This window comes from Salmo salar, chromosome 21 (assembly GCF_965601325.2).
Source record: "Salmo salar chromosome 21, fSalSal1, whole genome shotgun sequence".
In the NCBI taxonomy this organism is placed as follows: Eukaryota; Metazoa; Chordata; class Actinopteri; order Salmoniformes; family Salmonidae; genus Salmo; species Salmo salar.
Window position 1 is genome coordinate 60,271,005 of NC_138311.1, and position 25,994 is coordinate 60,296,998.

The following is a 25,994-nucleotide window of genomic DNA, read 5'->3' on the forward strand; positions in this document are numbered from 1 at the left end:
TTTAGAATAAGGTTGTAACATAACAAAATGTGGAAAAGGGGAAGGGGTCTGAATACTTTCCGAATGCACTGCATAAGAAATATCAATAATTATTTTACTTAACAAAAAAATCAAAATAATCGCACTAAACTTCTTCCATATACACCTTCCTGATATTGAGTTGCACCCCCTTTTGCCCTCAGAACAGCCTACCTTCAGACGAGTCTTGTGAGGCGTGGACACTAATTAGATTTCCACGGGGTGCGGAAAATTAATTAATTAATAAGACCATACTCAAAGGGATATTCAATGTCAGATTTTTTTATTTTTACCCATCTACCAATAGGTGCCCTTCTTTGCGAGGCATTGGAAAACCTCTCTGGTCTTTCTGGTTGAATCTGTGTTTGAAATTCACTGCTCGACTGAGGGACCTTACAGATACATTGTATGTGTGGGGTACAGAGATGAGGTAGTAATTTAAAAAAAATCAAGGTAAACACTATTATTGAACATGGAATGAGTCCATGCAACTTATTATGTGACTTGTTATGCACATTTTTACTCCTGAACTTATTTAGGCATAACAAAGGGGTTGAATACTTATTGACTCAGCTTTTAATTTTTAATTAACTTGTAAAAATGTTTAAAAACATAATTCCACTTTATAATTCTAGTGAGTGTGAATACTTTCTTTAGGCACTAGATGTTGATGATAGAGAGACAGTGGACAGACACACACCTACCTGTGTGTAACACCAGCTCTCTGCCACAGGTCCAGTAGACATGTCCCCTGGTGGAGGAGGGGAAGGAACCCGTGACATGGCCAGCTTCCCCCTTCAGCAGCAGCTTTAACACTTAACCTTTCCTACAGGGGAGCAGAGGAGTGGTTAGGCCTAATAAACAACCTTCTAAACCCAACATCAGACTGGCACTGGGCCATCAGCACTCCATTACCACATCAGATGACAAGTCACAACATTCTACTGAAACCAGGTTAGAGGTTAAGGAACAGGGTTTGTAGAGGGGGAGGGGAGAGAGAGGGGGAAGGGGAGCAAAATCCCAATCTACTTGAACGGAGCTATAATCGACCATGAGGCATCGAAGCCAAACAAACTGTTAAGAAATGATATAGATGGAAGGTGCAGAAACCAAAAAACTATTGGCCAAGAACAAACACAATCCCTCCTAGACAACTTCCTGGACAAAATGTTTTCTTGCAATAGTGAAGGTGTAAACTTAGCAGTAGGAAGCCTGAAAATATATTTGACCTATCAGCTAACATATTACATTTTAATTCCTGTAGAAAACCTGAGACTTTTATTTAATTTTTATTGAACATTTATTTAACATGGGCAAGTCAGTTAAGAACAAATTCTTATTTACAATGACGGCCTACCAAAAGGCCTCTTGCGAGGATGGGGGCTGGGATTATTTTTATATTATATATATATATTTTTATATATTATAATAATAATAATAATATATATATATTTTATATTATATATATATATATATATATATATAGGACAAAAGACACATCACGAAAAGAGAGACAACACTACATAAAGAGTGTTGTGGACACGGAGTCCCACCGATCCATCACGACTGGACTGCCGACGTGATCGGCCGATGTGGTCTCAACAGGCTATTCTGTTACGATGTCGCCGCAGAACCATCTGCTAGCCCCGGCCCGCTAGCTTTCTGAACGCCGTGTCCCCTGCTCGCCTAGCGTAGTAGCGACTACCGAACAGCACCCTGACTCACCTATTGCTGCTCTTTTAACCCTATGATCATTCGGCTACACAGCTGATAACCCCTGGACTGTTTCAATAACACGGTAACTCATTTTGTTTACCTGTCGGCCCCCAGCCTCGAACTCAGGTCCTGTATGTACCTAACTGACCCGCTCTGCCCATTCATCGCCATTTACCCGTTGTTTTCTTTGCTCTCCTGATCAACACCTGTGATTGCTTTATGTCTCTCTCTAATGTCAATATGCCTTGTCTACTGCTGTCTTGGCTTGTCCTTATTGTTTTATTTCACTGTAGAGCCCTCAGTCCCGCTCAAAATGCCGTGTGGCTCAGTTGGTAGAGCATAGTGTTTGCAACGTCCGGGTTGTGGGTTCGATTGCCACGGGGGACCAGTACGGGGAAAATGTAAAAAAAAATTATGAAATGCATGCATTCACTACTGTAAGTCGCTCTGGATAAGAGCGTCTGCTAAATGACTAAAATGTAAATGTAAAATGTTAGATAGCTCTTTTGTCCCACCCCACGCACATGCAGACCTCACCTGGCTTAACTGGTGCCTCCAGAGACGAAACCTCTCTCATCGTCACTCAACGCCTAAGTTTACCGCCACTGTACTCACATCCTACCATTCCTTTGTCTGTGCATTATGCATTGAATCTATTCTACCGTGCCCAGAAACCTGCTCCTTTTACTCTCTGTTCCGAATGCACTGGAAGACCAGTTCTTATAGCCTTTAGCCGTACCCTTATCCTACTCCTCCTCTGTTCCTCTGGTGATGTAGGGGTTAACCCAGGCCCTGTAGCCCCCAGTTCCACTCCTATTCCCCAGGCGCAATCATTTGTTGACTTCTGTAACCGTAAAAGCCTTGGTTTCATGCATGTTAACATCAGAAGCCGACTCCCTAAGTTTGTTTTATTTCACTGCTTTCACACACTCCGCCAACCCTGATGTCCTAGCCTTGTCTGAATCCTGGCTTAGAAAGGCCACCAAAAACCCTGAAATTTCCATCCCCAAAAACAACATCTTCGGACAAGATAGAACTGCCAAAAGGGGTGGAGTTGCAATCTAAGGCAGATATGGCCTGCAGGTCTGTGCCCACACAATTCAAGCTTCTACTTTTAAAAACCCACCTTTCCAGAAACAAGTCTCTCACCGTTGTCGCTTGTTATAGACCCCCCTCAGCCCCCAGCTGTGTCCAGGACACCATATGTGAATTGATTGCCCCCCATCTATCTTCAGAGTTTGTATTGTTAGGTGATCTAAACTGGGATATGCTTAACACACCGGCCATCCTACAATCTAAGAAAGATGCCCTCAATCTCACACAAATGATCAAGGAACCTACCAGGTACAACCCTAAATCCGTAAACACGGACACCCTCATAGATATCATCCTGACCAACCTGCCCTCTAAATACACCTCTGCTGTCTTCAACCAGGATCTCAGCGATCACTACCTCATTGCCTGCGTCCGTAATGGGTCCGTGGTCAAACGACCACCCCTCATCACTGTCAAACGCTCCCTAAAACACTTCAGCAAGCAGGCCTTTCTAATCGACCTGGCCAGGGTATCCTGGAAGGATATTGACCTCATTCGGTCAGTAGAGGATGCCTGGTTATTCCTTAAAAGTGCTTTCCTCATCATCTTAAATAAGCATGCCCCATTCAAAACATGTCTAACTAAGAACAGATATAGCCCTTGGTTCACTCCAGACCTGACTGCCCTTGACCAGCACAAAAACATTCTGTGGCGTACTGCATTAGCATCGAATAGCCCCCGCGATATGCAACTTTTCAGGGAAGCTAGGAACCAATATACACAGGCAGTTAGGAAAGCAAAGGCTAGCATTTTCAAACAGAAATTACTTCTCAGATAGAGTTCAGTGTGTCAAATCGGAAGGCCTGTTGTCCGGACCTCTGTCAGTCTCTATGGGGGTGCCACAGGGTTCAATTCCGGGGCCGACTCTTTTCTCTGTATACATCAATGATGTCGCTCTTGCTGCTGGTGATTCTCTGGTCCACCTCTACGTAGACGACACCATTCTGTATACTTCTGGACCTTCCTTGGACATTGTGTTAACAAACCTCCAGACGAGCTTCAATGCCATACAATATTCCTTCCGTGGCCTCCGACTGCTCTTAAATGCAAGTAAAACTAAATGCATGCTCTTCAACTGATCGCTGCCAAGACCCGCACACCCGTCCAGCATCACTACTCTGGACGGTTCTGACTTAGAATACGTGGACAACTACAAATACCTAGGTGTCTGGTTAGACTGTAAACTCTCCTTCCAGACTCACATTAAGCATCTCCAATACAAAATTAAATCTAGAATCGGCATCCTATTTCGCAACAAAGCATCCTTCACTCACGCTGCCAAATATACCCTCGTAAAACGGACTATCCTACCGATCCTTGACTTCGGCGATGTCATTTACAAAATGGCCTCCAACACTCTACTCAGCAAATTTGATGTAGTCTATCACAGTGCCATCTGTTTTGTCACCAAAGCCCCATATACTACCCACCACTGTGACCTGTACGCTCTCATTGGCTGGATCTCGCTTCATATTCTTCGCCAAACCCACTGGCTCCAGGTCATCTATAAGTCTTTGCTAGGTAAAGCTCCGCCTTAGCAGCACCCACCTGTAGCACGCGCTCCAGCAGGTATATTTCACTGGTCATCCCCAAAGCCAATTCCTCCTTTGGCCGCCTTTCCTTACAGTTCTCTGCTGCCAATGACTAGAACGAATTGCAAAAATCACTGAAGCTGGAGTCTTATATCTCCCTCACTAACTTTAAGCATCAGCTGTCAGAGCAGCTTACCGATCACTGTACCTGTACACAGCCCATCTGTAAATAGCCCACCCAACTACCTCATCCCCATATTGTTATTTATTTTTTTGCTACTTTGCACCCCAGTATCTCTACTTGCACATCATCATCTGCACATCTATCACTCCAGTGTTAATTGCTCAATTGTAATTATTTCACCACGATTGCCTATTTATTGCCTTATGTCCCAAATCTTACTACATTTGCACACACTGTATATAGATTTTTCTATTGTGTTATTGACTGTAAGTTTGTTTATCCCATGTGTAACTCTGTGTTATTTGTGTCGCACTGCTTTGCTTTATCTTGGCCAGGTCACAGTTGTAAATGAGAACTTGTTCTCAACTGGCCTACCTGGTTAAATAAAGGGTCAGGGTTATATATATAATATATAAATACCTGGTTAAATAAAGGTGAAATAAAATTAAATAAAAAGAGAGACCTAAGACAACAATATAGCAAGGCAGCAACACATGACAACACAGCATGGCAGCAACACAACATAATAACATGGTAGCAGCACAAAACATGGTACAAACATTATTGAGCACAGACAACAGCACTAAGGGCAAGAAGGTAGAGACAACAATACATCACACAAAGCATCCACAACTGTCAGTAAGAGTGTCCATGATTGAGTCTTTGAATGAAGAGATTGAGATAAAGTTGTCCAGTTTGAGTGTTGTTGCAGCTCCTTCCAGTCGCTAGCTGGAGTGAACTGAAAAGAGGTGCGACCCAGAGATGTGTGTGCTTTGGGGAGCTTTAACAGAATGTGCTTGGCAGAACGGGTGTTGTATGTGGAGGATGTGGGCTGCAGTAGATATCTCAGATAGGGGGGAGTGAGGCCAAAGAGGGTTTTTCTAAATATGCATCAACCAGTGGGTCTTGCGGCAGGTATACAGAGATGGCCAGTTTATAGAGGAGTATAGAGTGCAGTGATGTGTCCTATAAGGAGCATTGGTGGAAAATCTGATGGCCGAATGGTAAAGAACATCTAGCCAATCGAGAGCATCCTTACCTAAATACCTAAATTTCAATCAACATGTTAAATGTGCAACCAGAGGGAAAAAAATTCTAGACCACCTTTAGTCCACACACAGAGACGCGTACAAGGCTCTCCCTCGCCCTCCATTTGGTAAATCTGACCACAACTCTATCCTCCTGATTCCTGCTTACAAGCAAAAATTAAAGCAGGAAGCACCAGTGACTCGGTCTATAAAAAAGTGGTCAGATGAAGCAGATGCTAAACTACAGGACTGTTTTGCGATCACAGACTCGAACATGTTCCGGAATTCTTCCGATGGCATTGAGGAGTACACCACATCAGTCACTGGCTTTATCAATAAGTGCACCGAGGACGTCGTCCCCACAGTGACTGTACGCACATACCCCAACCAGAAGCCATGGATTACAGGCAACATTCGCACTGAGCTAAAGGGTAGAGCTGCCGCTTTCAAGGTGCGGGACTCTAACCCGGTAGCTTACAAGAAATCATGCTATGCCCCCTGACGAAACATCAAACAGGCAAAGCATCAGTATAGGCATAAGATCGAATTGTACTACACCGGCTCAGACGCTCGACGGATGTGGCAGGGCTTGCAAACTATTAATCAAATCAAATGAAATGTATTTATATAGCCCTTCTTACATCAGCTGATATCTCAAAGTGCTGTACAGAAACCCAGCCTAAAACCCCAAACAGCAAGTAATGCAGGTGTACAAGCACCTATTACAGACTACAAACGGAAGCACAGCCGCGAGCTGCCCAATGACACGAGCCTGCCAGACAAGCTAAATCACTTCTATGCTCGCTTCGAGGAAAGCAACACTGAGGCATGCATGAGAGCATCAGCTGTTCCGGACGACTGTGTGATCACGCTCTCCGTAGCCGACGTGAGTAAGACCTTTAAACAGGTCAACATACACAAGGCTGCGGGGCCAGACGGATTACCAGGACGTGTGCTCCGGGCATGTGCTGACCAACTGGCAGGTGTCTTCACTGACATTTTCAACATGTCCCTGATTGAGTCTGTAATACCAACATGTTTCAAGCAGACGACCATAGTCCCTGTGCCCAAGAACACAAAGGCAACCTGCCTAAATGATTACAGACCCGTAGCACTCACATCCGCAGCCATGAAGTGCTTTGAAAGGTTGGTAATGGCTCACAACACCATTATCCCAGAAAGCCTAGTCCCACTCCAATTTGCATACCGCCCAAACAGATCCACAAATGATGCAATCTCTATTGCACTCCACACTGCCCTTTCCCACCTGGACAAAAGGAACACCTATGTGAGAAAGCTATTCATTGACTACAGCTCAGCGTTCAACACCACAGTACCCTCAAAGCTCATCACTAAGCTAAGGATCCTGGGACTAAACACCTCCCTCTGCAACTGGATCCTGGACTTCCTGACGGGCCGCCCCCAGGTGGTGAGGGTAGGTAACAACACATCTGCCACGCTGATCCTCAACACTGGAGCTCCCCAGGGGTGCGTGCTCAGTCCCCTCCTGTACTCCCTGTTCACCCACGACTGCATGGCCAGGCACAACTCCAACACCATCATTAAGATTGCAGACTACACAACAGTGGTTGGCCTGATCACCGACAACGACGAGACAGCCAATAGGGAGGAGGTCAGAGACCTGGCCGGGTGGTGCCAGAATAACAACCTATCCCTCAACGTAACTCTCCCCCCACCCCAACAGACTTTACTCTGCCCCCACCCCAACAGACTTTACTCTCCCCCCACCCCAACAGACTTTACTCTCCCCCCACCCCAACAGACTTTACTCTCCCCCAACCCAACAGACTTTACTCTCCCCCCACCCCAACAGACTTTACACTCCCCCCACCCCCACAGACTTTACTCTCCCCCCACCCCAACAGACTTTACTCTCCCCCCACCCCAACAGCCCCCACCCCAACAGACTTTACTCTCCCCCCACCCCAACAGACTTTACTCTCCCCCCACCCCAAAAGACTTTACTCTCCCCCCACCCCAACAGACTTTACTCTCCCCCCACCCCAACAGAATTTACTCTCCCCCCACCCCAACAGACTTTGCTCTGCCCCCACCCCAACAGACTTTACTCTCCCCCCACCCCAACAGCCCCCACCCCAACAGACTTTACTCTGCCCCCACCCCAACAGACTTTACTCTCCCCCCACCCCAAAAGACTTTACTCTCCCCCCACCCCAACAGACTTTACTCTCCCCCCACCCCAACAGACTTTACTCTCCCCCCACCCCAACAGACTTTACTCTCCCCCCAACCCAACAGACTTTACTCTGCCCCCACCCCAACAGCCCCCACCCCAACAGACTTTACTCTGCCCCCACCCCAACAGACTTTACTCTCCCCCCACCCCAAAAGACTTTACTCTCCCCCCACCCCAACAGACTTTACTCTGCCCCCACCCCAACAGACTTTACTCTCCCCCCACCCCAACAGACTTTACTCTCCCCCCACCCCAACAGCCCCCACCCAACAGACTTTACTCTCCCCCCACCCCAATAGACTTTACTCTGCCCCCACCCCAACAGACTTTACTCTGCCCCCACCCCAACAGACTTTACTCTCCCCCCACCCCAAAATACTTTACTCTCCCCCCACCCCAACAGACTTTACTCTGCCCCACCCCAACAGACTTTACTCTGCCCCCACCCCAACAGACTTTACTCTGCCCCCAACAGACTTTACTCTCCCCCCACCCCAACAGCCCCCACCCCAACAGACTTTACTCTCCCCCCACCCCAAAAGACTTTACTCTCCCCCCACCCCAACAGACTTTACTCTCCCCCCACCCCAACAGACTTTACTCTCCCCCCACCCCAACAGACTTTACTCTCCCCCCACCCCAAAATACTTTACTCTCCCCCCACCCCAACAGACTTTACTCTCCCCCCACCCCAACAGACTTTACTCTCCCCCCACCCCAAAATACTTTACTCTCCCCCACCCCAACAGACTTTACTCTCCCCCCACCCCAATAGACTTTACTCTCCCCCCACCCCAACAGACTTTACTTTCCCCCACCCCAACAACATTCATCAATGTTGCTGTTAATATGTATATTATTACTTTTTTGTTTTATTTCACTCAACGCTGCTGCTCCCCCATGGTCATTATGTCTCCTGCTGCTCCCCCACGGTCATTATTTCTCCTGCTGCTCCCCCATGGTCATTATTTCTCCTGCTGCTCCCCCCAATGGTCATTATTTCTCCTGCTGCTCCCCCCATGGTCATTATTTCCCCTGCTGCTCCCCCATGGTCATTATTTCTCCTGCTGCTCCCCCCATGGTCATTATTTCTCCTGCTGTTCCCCATGGTCATTATTTCTCCTGATGCTCCCCCATGGTCATTATTTCTCCTGCTGCTCCCCCATGGTCATTATTTCTCCTGCTGCTCCCCCATGGTCATTATTTCTCATGCTGCTCCCCCATGGTCATTATTTCTCCTGATGCTCCCCCATGGTCATTATTTCTCCTGCTGCTCCCCCATGGTCATTATTTCTCCTGCTGCTCCCCCATGGTCATTATTTCTCATGCTGCTCCCCCATGGTCTTTATTTCTCCGGCTGCTCCCCCATGGTCATTATTTCTCCTGCTGCTCCCCCATGGTCATTATTTCTCCTGCTGCTCCCCCCATGGTCATTATTTCTCCTGCTGCTCCCCCATGGTCATTATTTCTCCTGCTGCTCCCCCATGGTCATTATTTCTCCTGCTGCTCCCCCCATGGTCATTATTTCTCCTGCTGCTCCCCCATGGTCATTATTTCTCCTGCTGCTCCCCCATGGTCATTATTTCTCCTGTTGCTCCCCCATGGTCATTATTTCTCCTGCTGCTCCCCCCATGGTCATTATTTCTCCTGCTGCTCCCCCTATGGTCATTATTTCTCCTGTTGCTCCCCCATGGTCATTATTTCTCCTGCTGCTCCCCCCATGGTCATTATTTCTCCTGCTACTCCCCCATGGTCATTATTTCTCCTGCTGCTCCCCCATGGTCATTATTTCTCCTGTTGCTCCCCCATGGTCATTATTTCTCCTGCTGCTCCCCCCATGGTCATTATTTCTCCTGCTACTCCCCCATGGTCATTATTTCTCCTGCTGCTCCCCCATGGTCATTATTTCTCCTGCTGCTCCCCCATGGTCATTATTTCTCCTGCTGCTCCCCCCATGGTCATTATTTCTCCTGCTGCTCCCCCATGGTCAATATTTATCTTGCTGCTCCCCTATGGTCATTATTTCTCCTGCTGCTCCCCCTATGGTCATTATTTCTCCTGCTGCTCCCCCATGGTCATTATTTCTCCTGCTACACCCCCCATGGTCATTATTTCTCCTGCTGCTCCCCCATGGTCATTATTTCTCCTGCTGCTCCCCCATGGTCATTATTTCTCCTGCTACTCCCCCTATGGTCATTATTTCTCCTACTGCTCCCCCATGGTCATTATTTCTCCTGCTGCTCCCCCTATGGTCATTATTTCTCCTGCTGCTCCCCCTTGGTCATTATTTCTCCTGCTGCTCCCCCTATGGTCATTCCACCCCACACCATCAGTCTTTACTCTGCCTCTACCCCAATGGACATGTATTCATCACTACTACAGTTGTTATTATGTATATAGTGTATTTATTCATCACTGCCACAGTTATGATGTACAGTTGAAGTCGGAAGTTTACATACACTTAGGTTGGAGTCATTAAAACTCGTTTTTCAACCACTCCACAAATTTCTTGTTAACAAACTATAATTTTAGGAAGTCGGTTAGGACATCTACTTTGTGCATGACACAAGTAATTTTTCAACAATTGTTTACAGACAGATTATTTCACTTATAATTCACTGTATCACAATTCCAATAGGTCAGAAGTTTACATACACTAAGTTGACTGTGCCTTTAAACAGATTGGAAAATGTCCGAAAATATGTCATGGCTTTAGAAGCTTCTGATAGGCTAATTGACATCATTTGAGTCAATTGGAGGTGTACCTGTGGATGCATTTCAAGGCCTACCTTCAAACTCAGTGCCTCTTTGCTTGACATCATGGGAAAATCAAAAGAAATCAGCCAAGACCTCAGAGAAGAAATTGTAGACCTCCACAAGTCTGGTTCATCCTTGGGAGCAATTTCCAAACGCCTGAAGGTACCATGTTCATCTGTACAAACAATAGTACGCAAGTATAAACACCATGGGACCACGCAGCCGTCTTACCGCTCAGGAAGGAGACGCGTTTTGTCTCCTAGACATGAACGTACTTTGGTGCGAAAAGAGAAAATGAATCCCAGAACAACAGCAAAGGACCTTGTGAAGATGCTGGAGGAAACAGGTACAAAAGTATCTATATCCACAGTAAAACGAGTCCTATATCGACATAGCCTGAAAGGCCGCTCAGCAAGGAAGAAGCCACTGCTCCAAAACCCGCCATAAAAAAGCCAGACTACGGTTTGCAACTGCACATGGGGATAAAGATCGTACTTTTTGGAGAAATGTCCTCTGGTCTGATGAAACAAAAATAGAACTGTTCGGCCATAATGACCATCGTTATGTTGAGGAAAAGGGGCATGCTTGCAAGCCGAAGAACACCATCCTAACCGTGAAGCACGGGGGTGGCAGCATCATGTTGTGGCGGTGCTTTGCTACAGGAGGGACTGGTGTACCTTACAAAATAGATGGCATCATGAGGCAGGAAAATTATGTGGATATATTGAAGCAACATCTCAAGACATCAGTCAGGAAGTTAAAGCTTGGTCGCAAATGGGTCTTCCAAATGGACAATGACCCCAAGCATACTTCCAAAGTTGTGACAAAATGGCTTAAGGACAACAAAGTCAAGGTATTGGAGTGGCCATCACAAAGCTCTGACCTCAATCCTATAGAACATTTGTGGGCAGAACTGAAAAAGTGTGTGCGAGCAAGGAGGCCTACAAACCTGACTCAGTTACACCAGCTCTGTCAGGAGGAATGGGCCAAAATTCCCCCAATTTATTGTGGGAAGCTTGTGGAAGGCTACCCGAAACGTTTGACCCAAGTTAAACAATTTAAAGGCAAAGCTACCAAATACTAATTGAGTGTATGTAAACTTCTGACCCACTGGGAATGTGATGAAAGAAATAAAAGCTGAAATAAATCATTCCCTCTACTATTATTCTGACATTTCACATTCTTAAAATAAAGTGGTGATCCTAACTGACCTAAGACAGGGAATTTTTACTAGGATTAAATGTCAGGAATTGTGAAAAACTGAGTTGAAATGTATTTGGCGAAGGTGTATGTAAACTTCCGACTTCAATTGTATATAGTGTTACAGTTGTTATGATGTATATAGTGTATTTATTCATCACTACTACAGGTGTTATGTATATAGTGTATTTATTCATCACTACTAGTTATGATGTATATAGTGTATTTATTCATCACTACTACAGTTGTTATGATGTATATAGTGTATTTATTCATCACTACTAGTTATGATGTATATAGTGTATTTATTCATCACTACTAGTTATGATGTATATAGTGTATTTATTCATCACTACTACAGTTATGATGTATATAGTGTATTTATTCATCACTACTAGTTATGATGTATATAGTGTATTTATTCATCACTACTAGTTATGATGTATATAGTGTATTTATTCATCACTACTACAGGTGTTATGATGTATATAGTGTATTTATTCATCTCTACTACAGGTGTTATGATGTATATAGTGTATTTATTCATCACTACTACAGTTGTTATGATGTATATAGGGTATTTATTCATCACTACTAGTTATGATGTATATAGTGTATTTATTCATCACTACTACAGGTGTTATGATGTATATAGTGCTATATCTATTTATATTGTTTTTATTACCATTTTCATTATTTTATTTCACCTCATGTTGGAGCTCGAAACCTAAGATGTTCACTGCACCCTGCAATCACACCTGCAACCATGTACATGTAACTATTAAACACTCAATGTGAATCTGAAAACCTCCTGCCAATTGTATGACCACATTAGACACATACAGTGCATTCGAAAAGTATTCAGACCCGTTAACTTTTCCCACATTGTTACATTACAGCCTTATCCTAAAACGGATTAAATTGTTTGTTTTTTCCCCTCAATCTTCACACAATACCCCATAATGACAAAGCAAAAACAGTATTTTTTATTTTAGCAAATGAATAAAATAAAAAAAAAATCATATTTACATAAGTATTCAGACCCTTTACTCAGTACTTTGTTGAAGCACCTTTGGCGGCGATTACAGCCTCGAGTCTTCTTGGGTATGACGCTACAAGCTTGGCACACCTGTATTTGGGGAGTTTCTCCCATTCTTCTCTGCAGATCCTCTCAAGCTCTGTCAGGTTGGATGGGGAGCGTTGCTGCACAGCTATTTTCAGGTCTCTCCGGAGATGTTCAAGTCCGGGCTCTGGCTGGGGGCCACTCAAGGACATTCAGACTTGTCCCGAAGCCACTCCTGTGTTGTCTTGACTGTGTGCTTAGGGTTGTTGTCCTGTTGGAAGATGAACCTTCGCCCCAGTCTGAGGTCAAATCAAATCTTATTTGTCACATGTGCCGAATACAACAGGTGTAGACCTTACTGTGAAATGCTTACTTACAAGCCCTTAACTCTATTTCTAGAACTGCATTGTTGGTTAAGAAACTATAAAAAATAATTAAATAAAGTTTTTTATGTAAAGTAACAAGAAAATTGCGTAACAATAACGAAGCTATATACAGGGGGAACCGGTACAGAGTCAATGTGGAGGCTATATACAGGGTATTACGGTACAGAGTCAATGTGGAGGCTATATACAGGGTGTTACGGTACAGAGTCAATGTGGAGGCTATATACAGGGTATTACGGTACAGAGTCAATGTGGAGGCTATATACAGGGTATTACGGTACAGAGTCAATGTGGAGGCTATATACAGGGGGTACCGGTACAGAGTCAATGTGGAGGCTATATACAGGGGGTACCTGTACAGAGTCAATGTGGAGGCTATATACAGGGGGTACCGGTACAGAGTCAATGTGGAGGCTATATACAGGGGGTACCTGTACAGAGTCAATGTGGAGGCTATATACAGGGTGTACCGGTACAGAGTCAATCTGGAGGCTATATACAGGGTGTACCGGTACAGAGTCAATGTGGAGGCTATATACAGGGGAACCGGTACAGAGTCAATGTGCGGGGGTACAAGTTAGTCGAGGTAATTTGTAAAGTGACTACGCATAGATAATCAACAGTGAGTAGCAGCAGTATAAAAACAAAGAGGGAGGGGGTCAATGTAAATAGTCCAGGTGGCCATTTGATTAATTGTTCAGCAGTCATATGGCTTGGGGGTAGAAGCAGTTAAGGAGCCCTTTGGTCCTAGACTTGGTGCTCCGGTACCGCTTGCCGTGTGGTAGCAGAGAGAACAGTCTATGACTGGGGGTGGCTGGAGTCTTTGACAATTTTTGTCCCTTCCTCTGACACCACCTGGTGTAGAGGTCCTGGATGTCAGGAAGCTTGGCCCCAGTGATGTACTGGGCTGTACGCACTACCCTCTGTTGCGCCTTACGGTCAAATGCCGAGCAGTAGCCATACCAGGCGGTGATGCAACCAGTCCGGATGCTCTCGATGGTGCAGCTGTAGAACATTTTGAGGATCTAGGGACCCATGCCAAATCTTTTCAGTCTCCTGAGGGGGAAAAGGTGTTGTTGTGCCCTCTTCACAACTGTTTTGGTGTGTTTGGATAGTTTGATGGTGATGTGGACTCCAAGGAACTTGAAGCTCTCGACCCGCTTCATTACAGCCGCATCAATGTTAATGGGGGCCTGTTCAGCCCTCCTTTTCCTATAGTCCATGATCAGCTCCTTTATCTTGTTCACATTGAGGGAGAGGTTGTTGTCCTGGCACCACACTGCCAGGTCGTTGACCTCCTCCCTATAGGCTGAGCTCAATTTCGAGTCTATTAGCAAAGAGTCTGAATACTAATGTAAATAAGGTCATTTTTATTTTATATACACATATACATTGGCAAACATTTCTAAAAACCTGTTTTCACTTTGTCATTATGGGGTAGTGTGTGGAGATTGATGAGGGGAAAAAATTATTTAATCAATTTTAGAATAAGGTTGTAACAAAACGTGGAAAAGGGGAAGGGGTCTGAATACTTTCCAAATGCACTGTATTTCCCACAAATAGCACAAACCCACGAAGAATTTGAAAACAAGTCAAATATTGATCAACAATCATATCTGTTAGATGAAATACCACAGTGTGCCATCACAGCAGCAAGATGTGTCCAGTTGCCATGAGAAAAAGGCAACCAGTGGAGCACATTGTAAATACAACCTCTGTTTATTTTCCTTTTCATACTTCAACTATTTGCACATTTTTACAACACTGTTGGAGACATTGATACTCAGTGTCCCTCAGGCTCTAAGGAAAGTTTACTACCATCAATCAAACATAAACATGTTAAACGGGGCCCGGGATTCAGGTGGAATCATCATTTGGCATAAGCAGGACTGGACTAAAACTTAACAAAAATCTATTGTGATAATGATGTCTACATATGTGCAGCTTATGCTCCTCCTTCAGATTCATCATATAAACGATGATCAGTTTGACGACAATCTCCTTACAGAAATCATTCAGTTTCAGGCAGAGGGTAAAGTGCTTCTTTGTGTTGATTTCAATGCAAGAACAGGTTCTGAGCCTGACTACACTGATGAGGGAGGTAACCACCACATATTTGAACACCCCTCCTTGTACTGTAGCCCTATTATAAATAATAGAAACAGTCCTGACCAAATACTGAACAAAAACGGGAAGGAGTTAGTGCATCTCTGTCGAGCCTTAGGCCTGTACATGTTTAATGGTAGAATCAGTGGGGACTCTTTAGGTCAGTTTACTTACTCCTCAGCTCGTGGGACAAGTGTAGTCGATTATGCCATCACTGACATTGACCCCTCCTCCATTAGTGCATTCACTGTCAGATCACAGACAGATCGTGTTTCTGAAGAAATTAACCGGCAATACTCATTCAAAAAACAACCCAATAAACTCTACATGAACCAAATCGTACAGATGGGCTCCAAACAGTGCAGAGAGCTTCATTGAAACATTGAACTCAAATGAAATGATGAACTCTATACAGTTCTTCAATAACTCACAATACCAAAACAATGAAGTGTCAATTTGGCTACACAAAACATCTATTGCATATTCCAAAAAGCAGCATCAAAAGCCAATTTGACAAAAACCAAAGAAATGCAACATCAGTAAAAAAAGAAAACATGTTTCTGAAAAATGGTTTGATAACGAATGTAAACAATTAGGTATTTTCTAAGACAAATGTCAAATGAAAAACATAAGCAGCAAACCAACCCAAAGCTACGCTATGAATACTGTGAAACTCTGAAACAGTAGAAACATACACTGAAACACAAGACATTTGGAAAACTTATTTTGATAATCTATACAAAAACATCCCACAAAAAGACTTACAACATAACCAATTAGAAATCCAAGAAAAATATAACATCCTTGAATCAGTCATTAAAAACCAAAATCCATTAGATTACCCAATAACCCAACTGGAACTAAATGAAAAGCTCAAATCTATAAAACCAAAGGCTTGTGGTCTAGATAACATCAGAAATGAAATGCTGAAAAACAGCACACCTGAGTGGCAAAATGCTGTGCTTAAATTGTTCAACATGGTACTAACTTCGGGCTGCTTTCCTAATGTCTGGAACCAGACATTTCCCCTATCTACAAAAGTGGAGACAAATCAGACCCCAACAATTACAGGGGAATTTGCATAAACAGCCACTTGGGAAAGGTTTTCTGAAGCATTTTGAATCCAAGACATCAAAACTTTCTTCAAGAAAGAAATGTAATAAGTAAATGTCAAATTGGCTTTCTCCCCAACCGTCGCACTACTGACCATATATACACCTTACACACTAATTAATAAACACGTCCACTAAAAAAAGAGGGCAAAATCTTTGCTTGCTTTATTGACTTAAAACAATTATTTGATTCTATTTGACGCAAAGAGCTATTCTTCAAAATTCTCCAAAGTGGGCTTGGTGGTAAGCTGTAGGACTTAAGAAAATGTATGTACACAGAAAACAAGTAAGCAATAAAAATCAAAAACTAAAGAACAGAATTTTTTTCACAACGTCAAGGTGTGAGACAAGGCTGCAGTTTGAGTCCAAACCTTTTTAACATTTATATCAATGAATTAGCAGACATGTTGGACCAATTTCCAGCCCCAGGACTCAACTATTTGAGGTAGAGAGGTAAAATACCTGCTATATGCTGAAGATTTGGTTCTTCTATCACCAGCCAAAGGTCTTCAACAGAACCTTCACATTCAACAATATTGCCATAACTGGGCCATGGCAGAAAATACTTTTCCAGAAAACATCAGAAACACAAATATAAATTCACCCTGAACAACACCATTATCAAACACACAAAAAATGACTCATTCCTTAGTCTGACCATATGTGCAAATGACTCATACCTTAGTCTGACCATATGTGCAAATGACTCATACCTTAGTCTGACCATATGTGCAAATGACTCATACCTTAGTCTGAACATATGTGCATAGGGAAACTTTAATATGGCAGTGAATTTTTTAAATTTTATTTAACCTTTATTTAACCAGGCAAATCAGTTAAGAACAAATTCTTATTTACAATGACGGCCTACACCGGCCAAACCCGGACGACGGTGGGCCAATTGTGCGCCACCCTATGGGACTCCCAATCACGGCCGGTTGTGATACAGCCTGGATTCGACGCCTCTAGCACTGAGATGCAGTGCCTTAGACCATTGCGCCACTCTGGAGCCCAGTGAATGCACTGAAAGAAAAAGCCCGCAGAGCATTGTATGAAATTATTCAAAATCAACAAAACATTTAGAATTTGGATCAAAATATTTGAGAGTGTAATCCTACCTCACTACCTCAAAAGGAAGTGAGGTTTGGGGGCCACTCAATAAACTGGACTTTAAAATGTGGGCACACATCCAATTGAAGCCCTACATGCAGAATTCTGTCGGAAAATTCTAAAGAAGCCCAAAGAAATACACCAACTAATGCATGTAGGGCAGAATTGGGCCGCTTTCCAGTGGTAATGAAAATGCAGAAAAATATCATAACATTTTTGTCTACATCTAAATTCAAGCACTTGAAACCCAAGAGCTGACCCAGAAACGAGCCCTCTAGGTCAGCTGGTGTTGGACCTAACCAACCAAGCCGACACCAGCACTTCTTCAAAAGAAAGAATTCAAATAAACAAAATCACGAACCAATCAAAGGACTGATATTTACAACATTGGAAAGACAAAACAAAATCCCAAAGCCGACTAAATTGCTAGTCGGCCCTAAACAGAGAATATGAATTGGCTGATTATCTCTCACTTCCATCATCATGAAGTGCTTTGAGAGACTAGTCAAGGACCATATCACCTGACACCCTAGACCCACTCCAATTTGCTTACTGCCCCAAATAGGTCCACAGACGACGCAATCGCAATCACACTGCACACTGCCCTAACCCACCTGGACAAGAGGAATACCTATGTAAGAATGTTGTTCATCGACTACAGCTCAGCATTTAACACCATAGTACCCTCCAAACTCGTCATTAAGACCCTGGGTCTCGACCCCGCCCTGTGCAACTGGGTCCTGGACTTTGACGGGACAGCCCCCAGGTGGTAAGGCTAGGAAACAACATCTCCACCGCGCTGATCCTCAACACTGGGGCCCCACAAGGGTGCGTTCTCAGCCCTCTCCTGTACTCCCTGTTCACCCATGACTGCGTTGCCATGCACGCCTCCAACTCAATCATCAAGTTTGCAGACGACATAACAGGTGGTAGGCTTGATTACCAACAACGACGAGACGGCCTACATAGAGGAGGTGAGGGCCCTCGGAGTGTGCTGTCAGAAAATAACCTCACACTCAACGTCAACAAAACAAAGGAGATGATCAAGGACTTCGGGAAACAGCAGAGGGTGCACCCCCCTATCCACATCAACGGGACCGCAGTGGAGAAGGTGGAAAGTTTTAAGTTCCTCGGCGTACACATCACAGACAAACTGAAATGGTCCACCCACACAGACAGCACGGTGAAGAGGGGCTGAAGAAATTTGGCCTGTCACCAAAAACACTCAAACTTTTACAGATGCACAATCGAGAGCATCCTGTCGGGCTGTATCACCACCTGGTACGGCAACTGCTCCGCCCACAACCGTAAGGCTCTCCAGAGGGTAGTGAGGTCTGCACAACACATCACCGGGGGAAAACTACCTGTCCTCCAGGACACCTACACCACCCGATGTCACAGGAAGGCCAAAAAGATCATTAAGGACAACAACCACCCGAGCTACTGCCTGTTCACCCTGCTATCATCCAGAAGGCGAGGTCAGTACAGGTGCATCAAAGCTGGGACCGAGAGACTGAAAAACAGCTTCTATCTCAAGGCCATCAGACTGTTAACCTCTTACATCTAGACGTTCCGCTAGCGGAACACCTGCTCCAATATCCAATGATAGGCGTGGTGCGAATTACAAATTCCTCAAAAAAACCCAAACTTCCATTTTTCAAACATATGACTATTTTACACCATTTTAAAGACAAGACTCTCCTTTATCGAACCACACTGTCCGATTTCAAAAAGGCTTTACAGCGAAAGCAAAACATTAGATTATGTCAGCAGAGTACCCAGCCAGAAATAATCAGACTACCCATATAATGTCACAAAAAACAAAACCACAGCTAAATGCAGCACTAACCTTTGATGATCTTCATCAGATGACACGCCTAGGACATTATGTTATACAATACATGCATGTTTTGTTCAATCAAGTTCATATTTATATCAAAAACCAGCTTTTTACATTAGCATGTGACGTTCAGAACTAGCATTCCCACCGAACACTTCCGGTGAATTTACAAAATTACTCACGATAAACGTTCACAAAAAACATAACAATTATTTTAAGAATTATAGATACAGAACTCCTTTGTGCAATCGAGGTGTCCGATTTTAAAATAGCTTTTCGGTGAAAGCACATTTTGCAATATTCTGAGTAGATAGCCCAGCCATCACGGGCTAGCTATTTTGACAACCACCAAGTTTGAGCCCTCACCAAACCCCGATTTACTATTAGAAAAGTTTGATTACCTTTGGAGTTCTTCGTCAGAATGCACTCCCAGGACTGCTACTTCAATAACAAATGTTGGTTTGGTTCAAAATAATCCATAGTTATATCCAAATAGCGGCGTTTTGTTCGTGCGTTCAAGACACTATCCAAGGGTGACGAAGGGTTACGCACCCGACGCGTTTCGTGACAAAAAATTCTAAATATTCCATTACCGTACTTCGAAGCATGTCAACCGCTGTTTAAAATAAATTTTTATGCCATTTTTCTCGTAAAAAAGCGATAATATTCCGACCGGGAGTGGTGGTTTTCGTTCAAAGAGAGAGAAAGTAAACATGGAGTCGACTCGTGCACGAGCCTCAGTCTCATAGTACTCTGACCGGCCACTATCCAAACGCGCTAATGTTTTTCAGCCAGGGCCTGCAAAGCCACGATTCAGCTTTTTGCCGCCTTCTGAGAGCCCATGGGAGCCGTAGGAAGTGTCACGTAACAGCAGAGATCCCCTGTTTTGGATAGAGATAATCAAGAAGGCCAAGAAATGGTCAGACATGGTACTTCCTGTATAGAATCTTCTCAGGTTTTGGCCTGCCAAATGAGTTCTGTTATACTCACAGACACCATTCAAACAGTTTTAGAAACTTTGGAGTGTTTTCTATCCAAAGCTAATAATTATATGCATATTCTAGTTTCTGGGCAGGAGTAATAATCAGATTAAATCGGGTACGTTTTTTATCCGGCCGTGAAAATACTGCCCCCTATCCATAACAGGTTAAGCAGCCATCACTAACATTGAGTAGCTGCTGCCAACATACTGACTCAAATCTCTAGCCACTAATAATAAAAAATTGGATGTAATGAATAGAGGTCGATCGATTATGATTTTTCAACGCCGGTACCGATACCAATTATTGGAGGGGCGAAAAAAGCCGATGCCGATTATTCGGCCGATTCTTTAAAAAAAAATGTTATAATGACAATTACAACAATACTGAATGAACACTTATTTTAACTTAATATAATACATAAATAAAATCAATTTAGCCTCAAATAAATAATGAAACATGTTCAATTTGGTTTAAATAATGCAAAACAAAGTGTTGGAGAAGAAAGTAAAAGTGCAATATGTGCCATGTAAGAAAGCTAATGTTTAAGTGCCTTGCTCAGAACATGGGAACATATGAAAGCTGGTGGTTCCTTTTAACATGAGTCTTCAATATTCCCAGGTAAGAAGTTTTAGGTTGTAGTTATTATAGGAATTATAGGACTATTTCTCTCTATACGATTTGTATTTCATATACCTTTGACTATTGGATGTTCTTATAGGCACTTTAGTATTGCCAGTGTAACAGTATAGCTTCCGTCCCTCTCCTCGCTCCTACCTGGGCTCAAACCAGGAACACATCGACAACAGCCACCCTCGAAGCAGCGTTACCCATGCAGAGGAAGGGAAACAACTACTCCAAGTCTCAGAGCGAGTGACGTTTGAAACGCTATTAGCGTGCACCCGGCTAACTAGCTAGCCATTTCACATCGGTTACACCAGCCTCATCTTGGGAGTTGACAGGCTTGAAGGGGTGGGTATAATTTGTGGAACGTTCCAACAGGAATCTGTTCCAAAAAATGTAAAGTAAAAGGTTGCCAACCAACAACGCATACAAAGTAGCAACGCATACAAACCTAGCTAACTAGCTGCCGAATAGGCATCAACTCACCACGTAGCTTATTCTTAATGTTTGTCCATAGGCAAACAGACATGTGAGGAGAGACATTTTTCGGAATAAACGTGATGAGTGCGGGCTCTCCTTCACCGCAGCCAAAGTGAGTAAAACATTTAAACGTGTTAACCCCTCGCAAGGCTGCCGGCCCAGACGGTATCCCTAGCCGCATCCTCCCTACCCGGTATCTTATTCTGCCGCTATACAACTTTGTATGCGTTGTTTTTTGGAAACCTTGTTATTTACGAAGTTTTTGTAATAGATTCCTGTTGGAATGTTCCACAAATTATACCCACCCAGGTTGAACTCATAAACAGCGCAATGCTTGAAGCACAGCGAAGGGCTGTTTGAATGAATGCTTACGAGCCTGCTGCTGCCTACCACCGCTCAGTCAGACTGCTCTATCGAATCATAGACTTAATTATAATATTATAAACACACAGAAACACGAGCCTTATGGCCATTAATATGGTCGAATCCGGAAACTATCATCTCGAAAACAAACGTTTTTTTCTTTCAGTGACATACGGAACCGTTCCGTATTTTATCTAACGGGTGGCTAAGTCTAAATACTCCTGTTAGGCATTGATGTTTATGGTACATTGGTGCAACGACAGTACTTTTTTCGCAAATGCGCTTGTTAAATCAACACCCGTTTGTCGAAGTAGACTGTGATTCAATGAAAATTAACAGGCACTGCATCGATTATATGCAACGCAGGACACGTTAGATAAACTAGTAATATCAAACATGTGTAGTTAACTAGTGATTATGTTAAGATTGATAGTTTTTTATAAGTCTAATGCTAGCTAGCAACTTACCCTTGCTTCTTGCTGCCCTCGCGTAACAAGTAGTCAGCCTGTTAATCCTTGTGGAGTGCAGTGTAAGGCAGGTGGTTAGAGCGTTGGACTGGTAACCGAAGGTTGCAAAAACGAATCCCCTCTGAACAAGGCAGTTAACCCCCGTTTCTAGGCCGTCATTGTAAGTAAGAATGTGTTCTTAATCTGACTTGCCTAGTTAAATAAAAGGTATAAAAAAAAATTATATATATATATTATTATTATTATAATACATTTATTTTTATTTTTTTGTAAATATTTTTTAATAGTTTATTTTTGTATATATTATTATTTTTTTTTTTTATTTTTTTTTTAAATCGGCAAATCGGTGGCCAAAAATACCGATTAACGATTGTTATGAAAACTTGAAATCGGCCCTAATTAATCGGCCATTCCGATTAATCGGTCGACCTCTAGTAATAAATGTATCACTAGCTACTTTTAAACCTCTTTGGGCTAGGGGGCAGTATTTTGACGTCTGGATGAAAAGTGTGCCCAAAGTAAACTGCCTGTTACTCAGGCCCAGAAGCTAGGATATGCATATAATTGGTAGATTTGGATAGAAAACACTCTAAAGTTTCTAAAACAGATAAAATAATGTCTGAGTATAATAGAACTGATATGGCAGGCGAAAACCTGAGGTCAAACCATCCAAAAAATAATAATGGAGAAGTTTATTGGTAACGTTTGGGATTCATTTTGTATACGTTTTGAAGGAGGGAAACCGGTGGATTATTGAATGAAGCGCGCCAGCTAAACTGAGTTTTTGGGGATATAAAGAAGGACTTTATCGAATAAAAGGACCATTTGTGATGTAGCTGGGACCTTTTGGAGTGCCAACAGAAGATGATCTTCAAAGTTAGCCTCTCTGGGCTAGGCGGGACGAATTCGTCCCACCTACGTAACAGCCACTTGCAGCCTGTGGCGCGATTTTCAAAACCTTAAAAATCCTATTACTTCAATTTCTCAAACATATGACTATTTTACAGCTATTTAAACACAAGACTCTCGTTAATCTAACCACACTGTCCGATTTCAAAAAGGCTTTACAACGAAAGCAAAACATTAGATTATGTCAGCAGAGTACCAAGCAAGAAATAATCAGACACCCATTTTTCAAGCTAGCATATAATGTCACCAAAACCCAGAAGACAGCTAAATGCAGCACTCACCTTTGATGATCTTCATCAGATGACAACCCTAGGACATTATGTTATACAATACATGCATGTTTTGTTCAATCAAGTTCATATTTATATCAAAAACCAGCTTTTTACATTAGCATGTGACGTTCAGAACTAGCATACCCCCCGCAAACTTCCGGGGAATTCGCTAACATTTTACTAAATTACTCACGATAAACGTTCACAAAAAGCATAACAATTATTTTAAGAATTATAGATACAGACCTCCTCTATGCACTCGATATGTCCGATTTTAAAATAGCTTTTTGGTGAAAGCACATTTTGCAATATTCTAAGTACATAGCCCAGGCATCACGGGCTCGCTATTTAGACACCCGGCAAGTTTAGCACTCACCATAATCATATTTACTATTATAAAAGTTTGATTACCTTTTGTTGTCTTCGTCAGAATGCACTCCCAGGACGTCTACTTCAATAACAAATGTTGGTTTGGTCCAAAATAATCCATCGTTATATCCGAATAGCGGCGTTTTGTTCGTGCGTTCCAGACACTATCCGAAATGGTAAAGAAGTGTCGCGCGCATGGCGCAATTCGTGACAATAAAATTCTAAATATTCCATTACCGTACTTCGAAGCATGTCAACCGCTGTTTAAAATCAATTTTTACGCCATTTTTCTCGTAGAAAAGCGATAATATTCCGACAGGGAATCTCCTTTTCGGCAAACAGAGGAAAAAAATCACAAAGGCGGGGGCGGTCGGGTCACGCGCATAAGCCCAGAGTCCCTTGATCGGCCACTTGAGAAAGGCGATAATGTGTTTCAGCCTGGGGCTGGAATGACGACATTCTGTTTTTTCCCGGGCTCTGAGAGCCTATGGAAGACGTGGGAAGTGTCACGTTAGAGCAGAGATCCTTAGTAAAAGATAGAGATGGAAAAGAAGTTCAAGAAATGGTCAGACAGGCCACTTCCTGTAAAGGAATCTCTCAGGTATTGACCTGCCATTTGAGTTCTGTTATACTCACAGACACCATTCAAACAGTTTTAGAAACTTTAGGGTGTTTTCTATCCATATGTAATAAGTATATGCATATTCTAGTTACTGGGTAGGAGTGGTAACCAGATTAAATCGGGTATGTTTTTTATCCAGCCGTGTCAATACTGCCCCCTAGCCCTAACAGGTTAAGGCATTTATTTTATCGCTATTTCTGACTTTCGTGGCGCACCTGCCTGGTTGAAAAATATTTTTCATGCTATTGTATGCGGGGCGCTGTCCTCAGATAATCGCATGGTTTGCTTTCACCATAAAGCCTTTTAAAAATCTGACACAGAGGCTGGACAACCTGTTGGGGCTAGGGGGCAGTATTGAGAATTTAGAAAAAAAGATGTGCCCATTTTTAACTGCCTCCTACACCAACTCAGAAGCTAGGATATGCATATTATTAACAGATTTGGCTAGAAAACACTCAGAATTTTCTAAAACTGTTTGAATGGTGTCTGTAAGTATAACAAAACTCATATGGCAGGCAAAAACCAGAGAAAAATACAAGCAGGAAATGAAAATATTGTGGCTGTACTATTTTCGAGTCATTGCTAATAGAACACACAGTGACAAAGGATTCATTTTGCACTTCCTACGGCTTCCACTAGATGTCAACGATCTTTATAAAGTTGTTTGAAGCGTCTATGATGAACAGAGACCGGATGACAAGGAAGGGAAGTTGACGTCGCTGGGAGGTCGTCACTTCATTATTGCGCGCACATGCGCGTTCATGTGAGATGAGACTTTGTATTTCAAACGTTTATCAAGTCACAGGAGAGGTCCTGTTGAAATATTTATCCGTTTCACGTTCTCAAGGCCCTAAAGATTGATGCTAAACAACATTTGACATGTTTGAACGAACGTAAATAGATTTTTTTTAACTTTTCGTCGTGACTTTCCCACCCCCCCCGCCCTACATTTTGAGTAGCCTACTGAACGCGCTAACAACATGGAACAACTTGGGAGTTATTTGGACATAAATTATGAACTTTTTCGAAAGAAACAACATTTGTTGTGGACCTGGGATTCCTGGAAGTGCCTTCTGATGAAGATAATCAAAGGTAAGGGAATATTTACAATAGTATTATTGATATTAGATGGTTCCAAGATGGCGCTAACATCTATCACCTAGCCTATTGTTCTTAGCACAGCACCCCGTTTATTGCAAAGTGTGATTTCCCAGTAAAGTTATTTAGAAATCTGGCAATGCGGTAGCATTTACGAGATGTTAATCTATAATTCTTTGAATGACAATATTATAATTTACCAATGTTTTCGAATAGTAATTTTGTAAATTGTAACGCTGATTCACCGGAAGCATTTGAGGGAAAAAAAATCTGAATTTCCCCGTCACTGTAAAATTCTGTTTTTGGATATAAAAATGAACTTGATGGAACAAAAAATGCATGTATTGTCTAACATAATGTCCTAGGAGTGTCATCTGATGAAGATTGTCAAAGGTTAGTGCATAATTTTAGCTGGTTTTCTGCTTTTGGTGACGCCTGTCTTTGA

General features: G+C 42.9%; 1 protein-coding gene across 3 annotated transcripts in view; it reads right to left on the reverse strand.

Annotated features, from left to right (window-relative positions):
* Positions 1–25,994, reverse strand: part of LOC106593662 (speckle-type POZ protein-like A) — a 223,217-nt gene that overhangs the window by 187,032 nt on the left and 10,191 nt on the right. Inside the window, exon 1 of one of the 3 annotated variants that reach the window (XM_045704962.2) lies at positions 719–846. The exons of 1 other annotated variant lie outside the window; for it this stretch is intronic. Coding sequence is in view for 1 of the 2 variants with exons in the window: in XM_045704960.2 (XP_045560916.1) it covers positions 723–800 (78 nt within the window). In the remaining variant the exon portion in view is untranslated. Of the gene's footprint in view, positions 1–718; positions 847–25,994 lie in introns of those variants that run through there. One more of the 3 variants, XM_045704960.2, reaches the window with a different exon arrangement.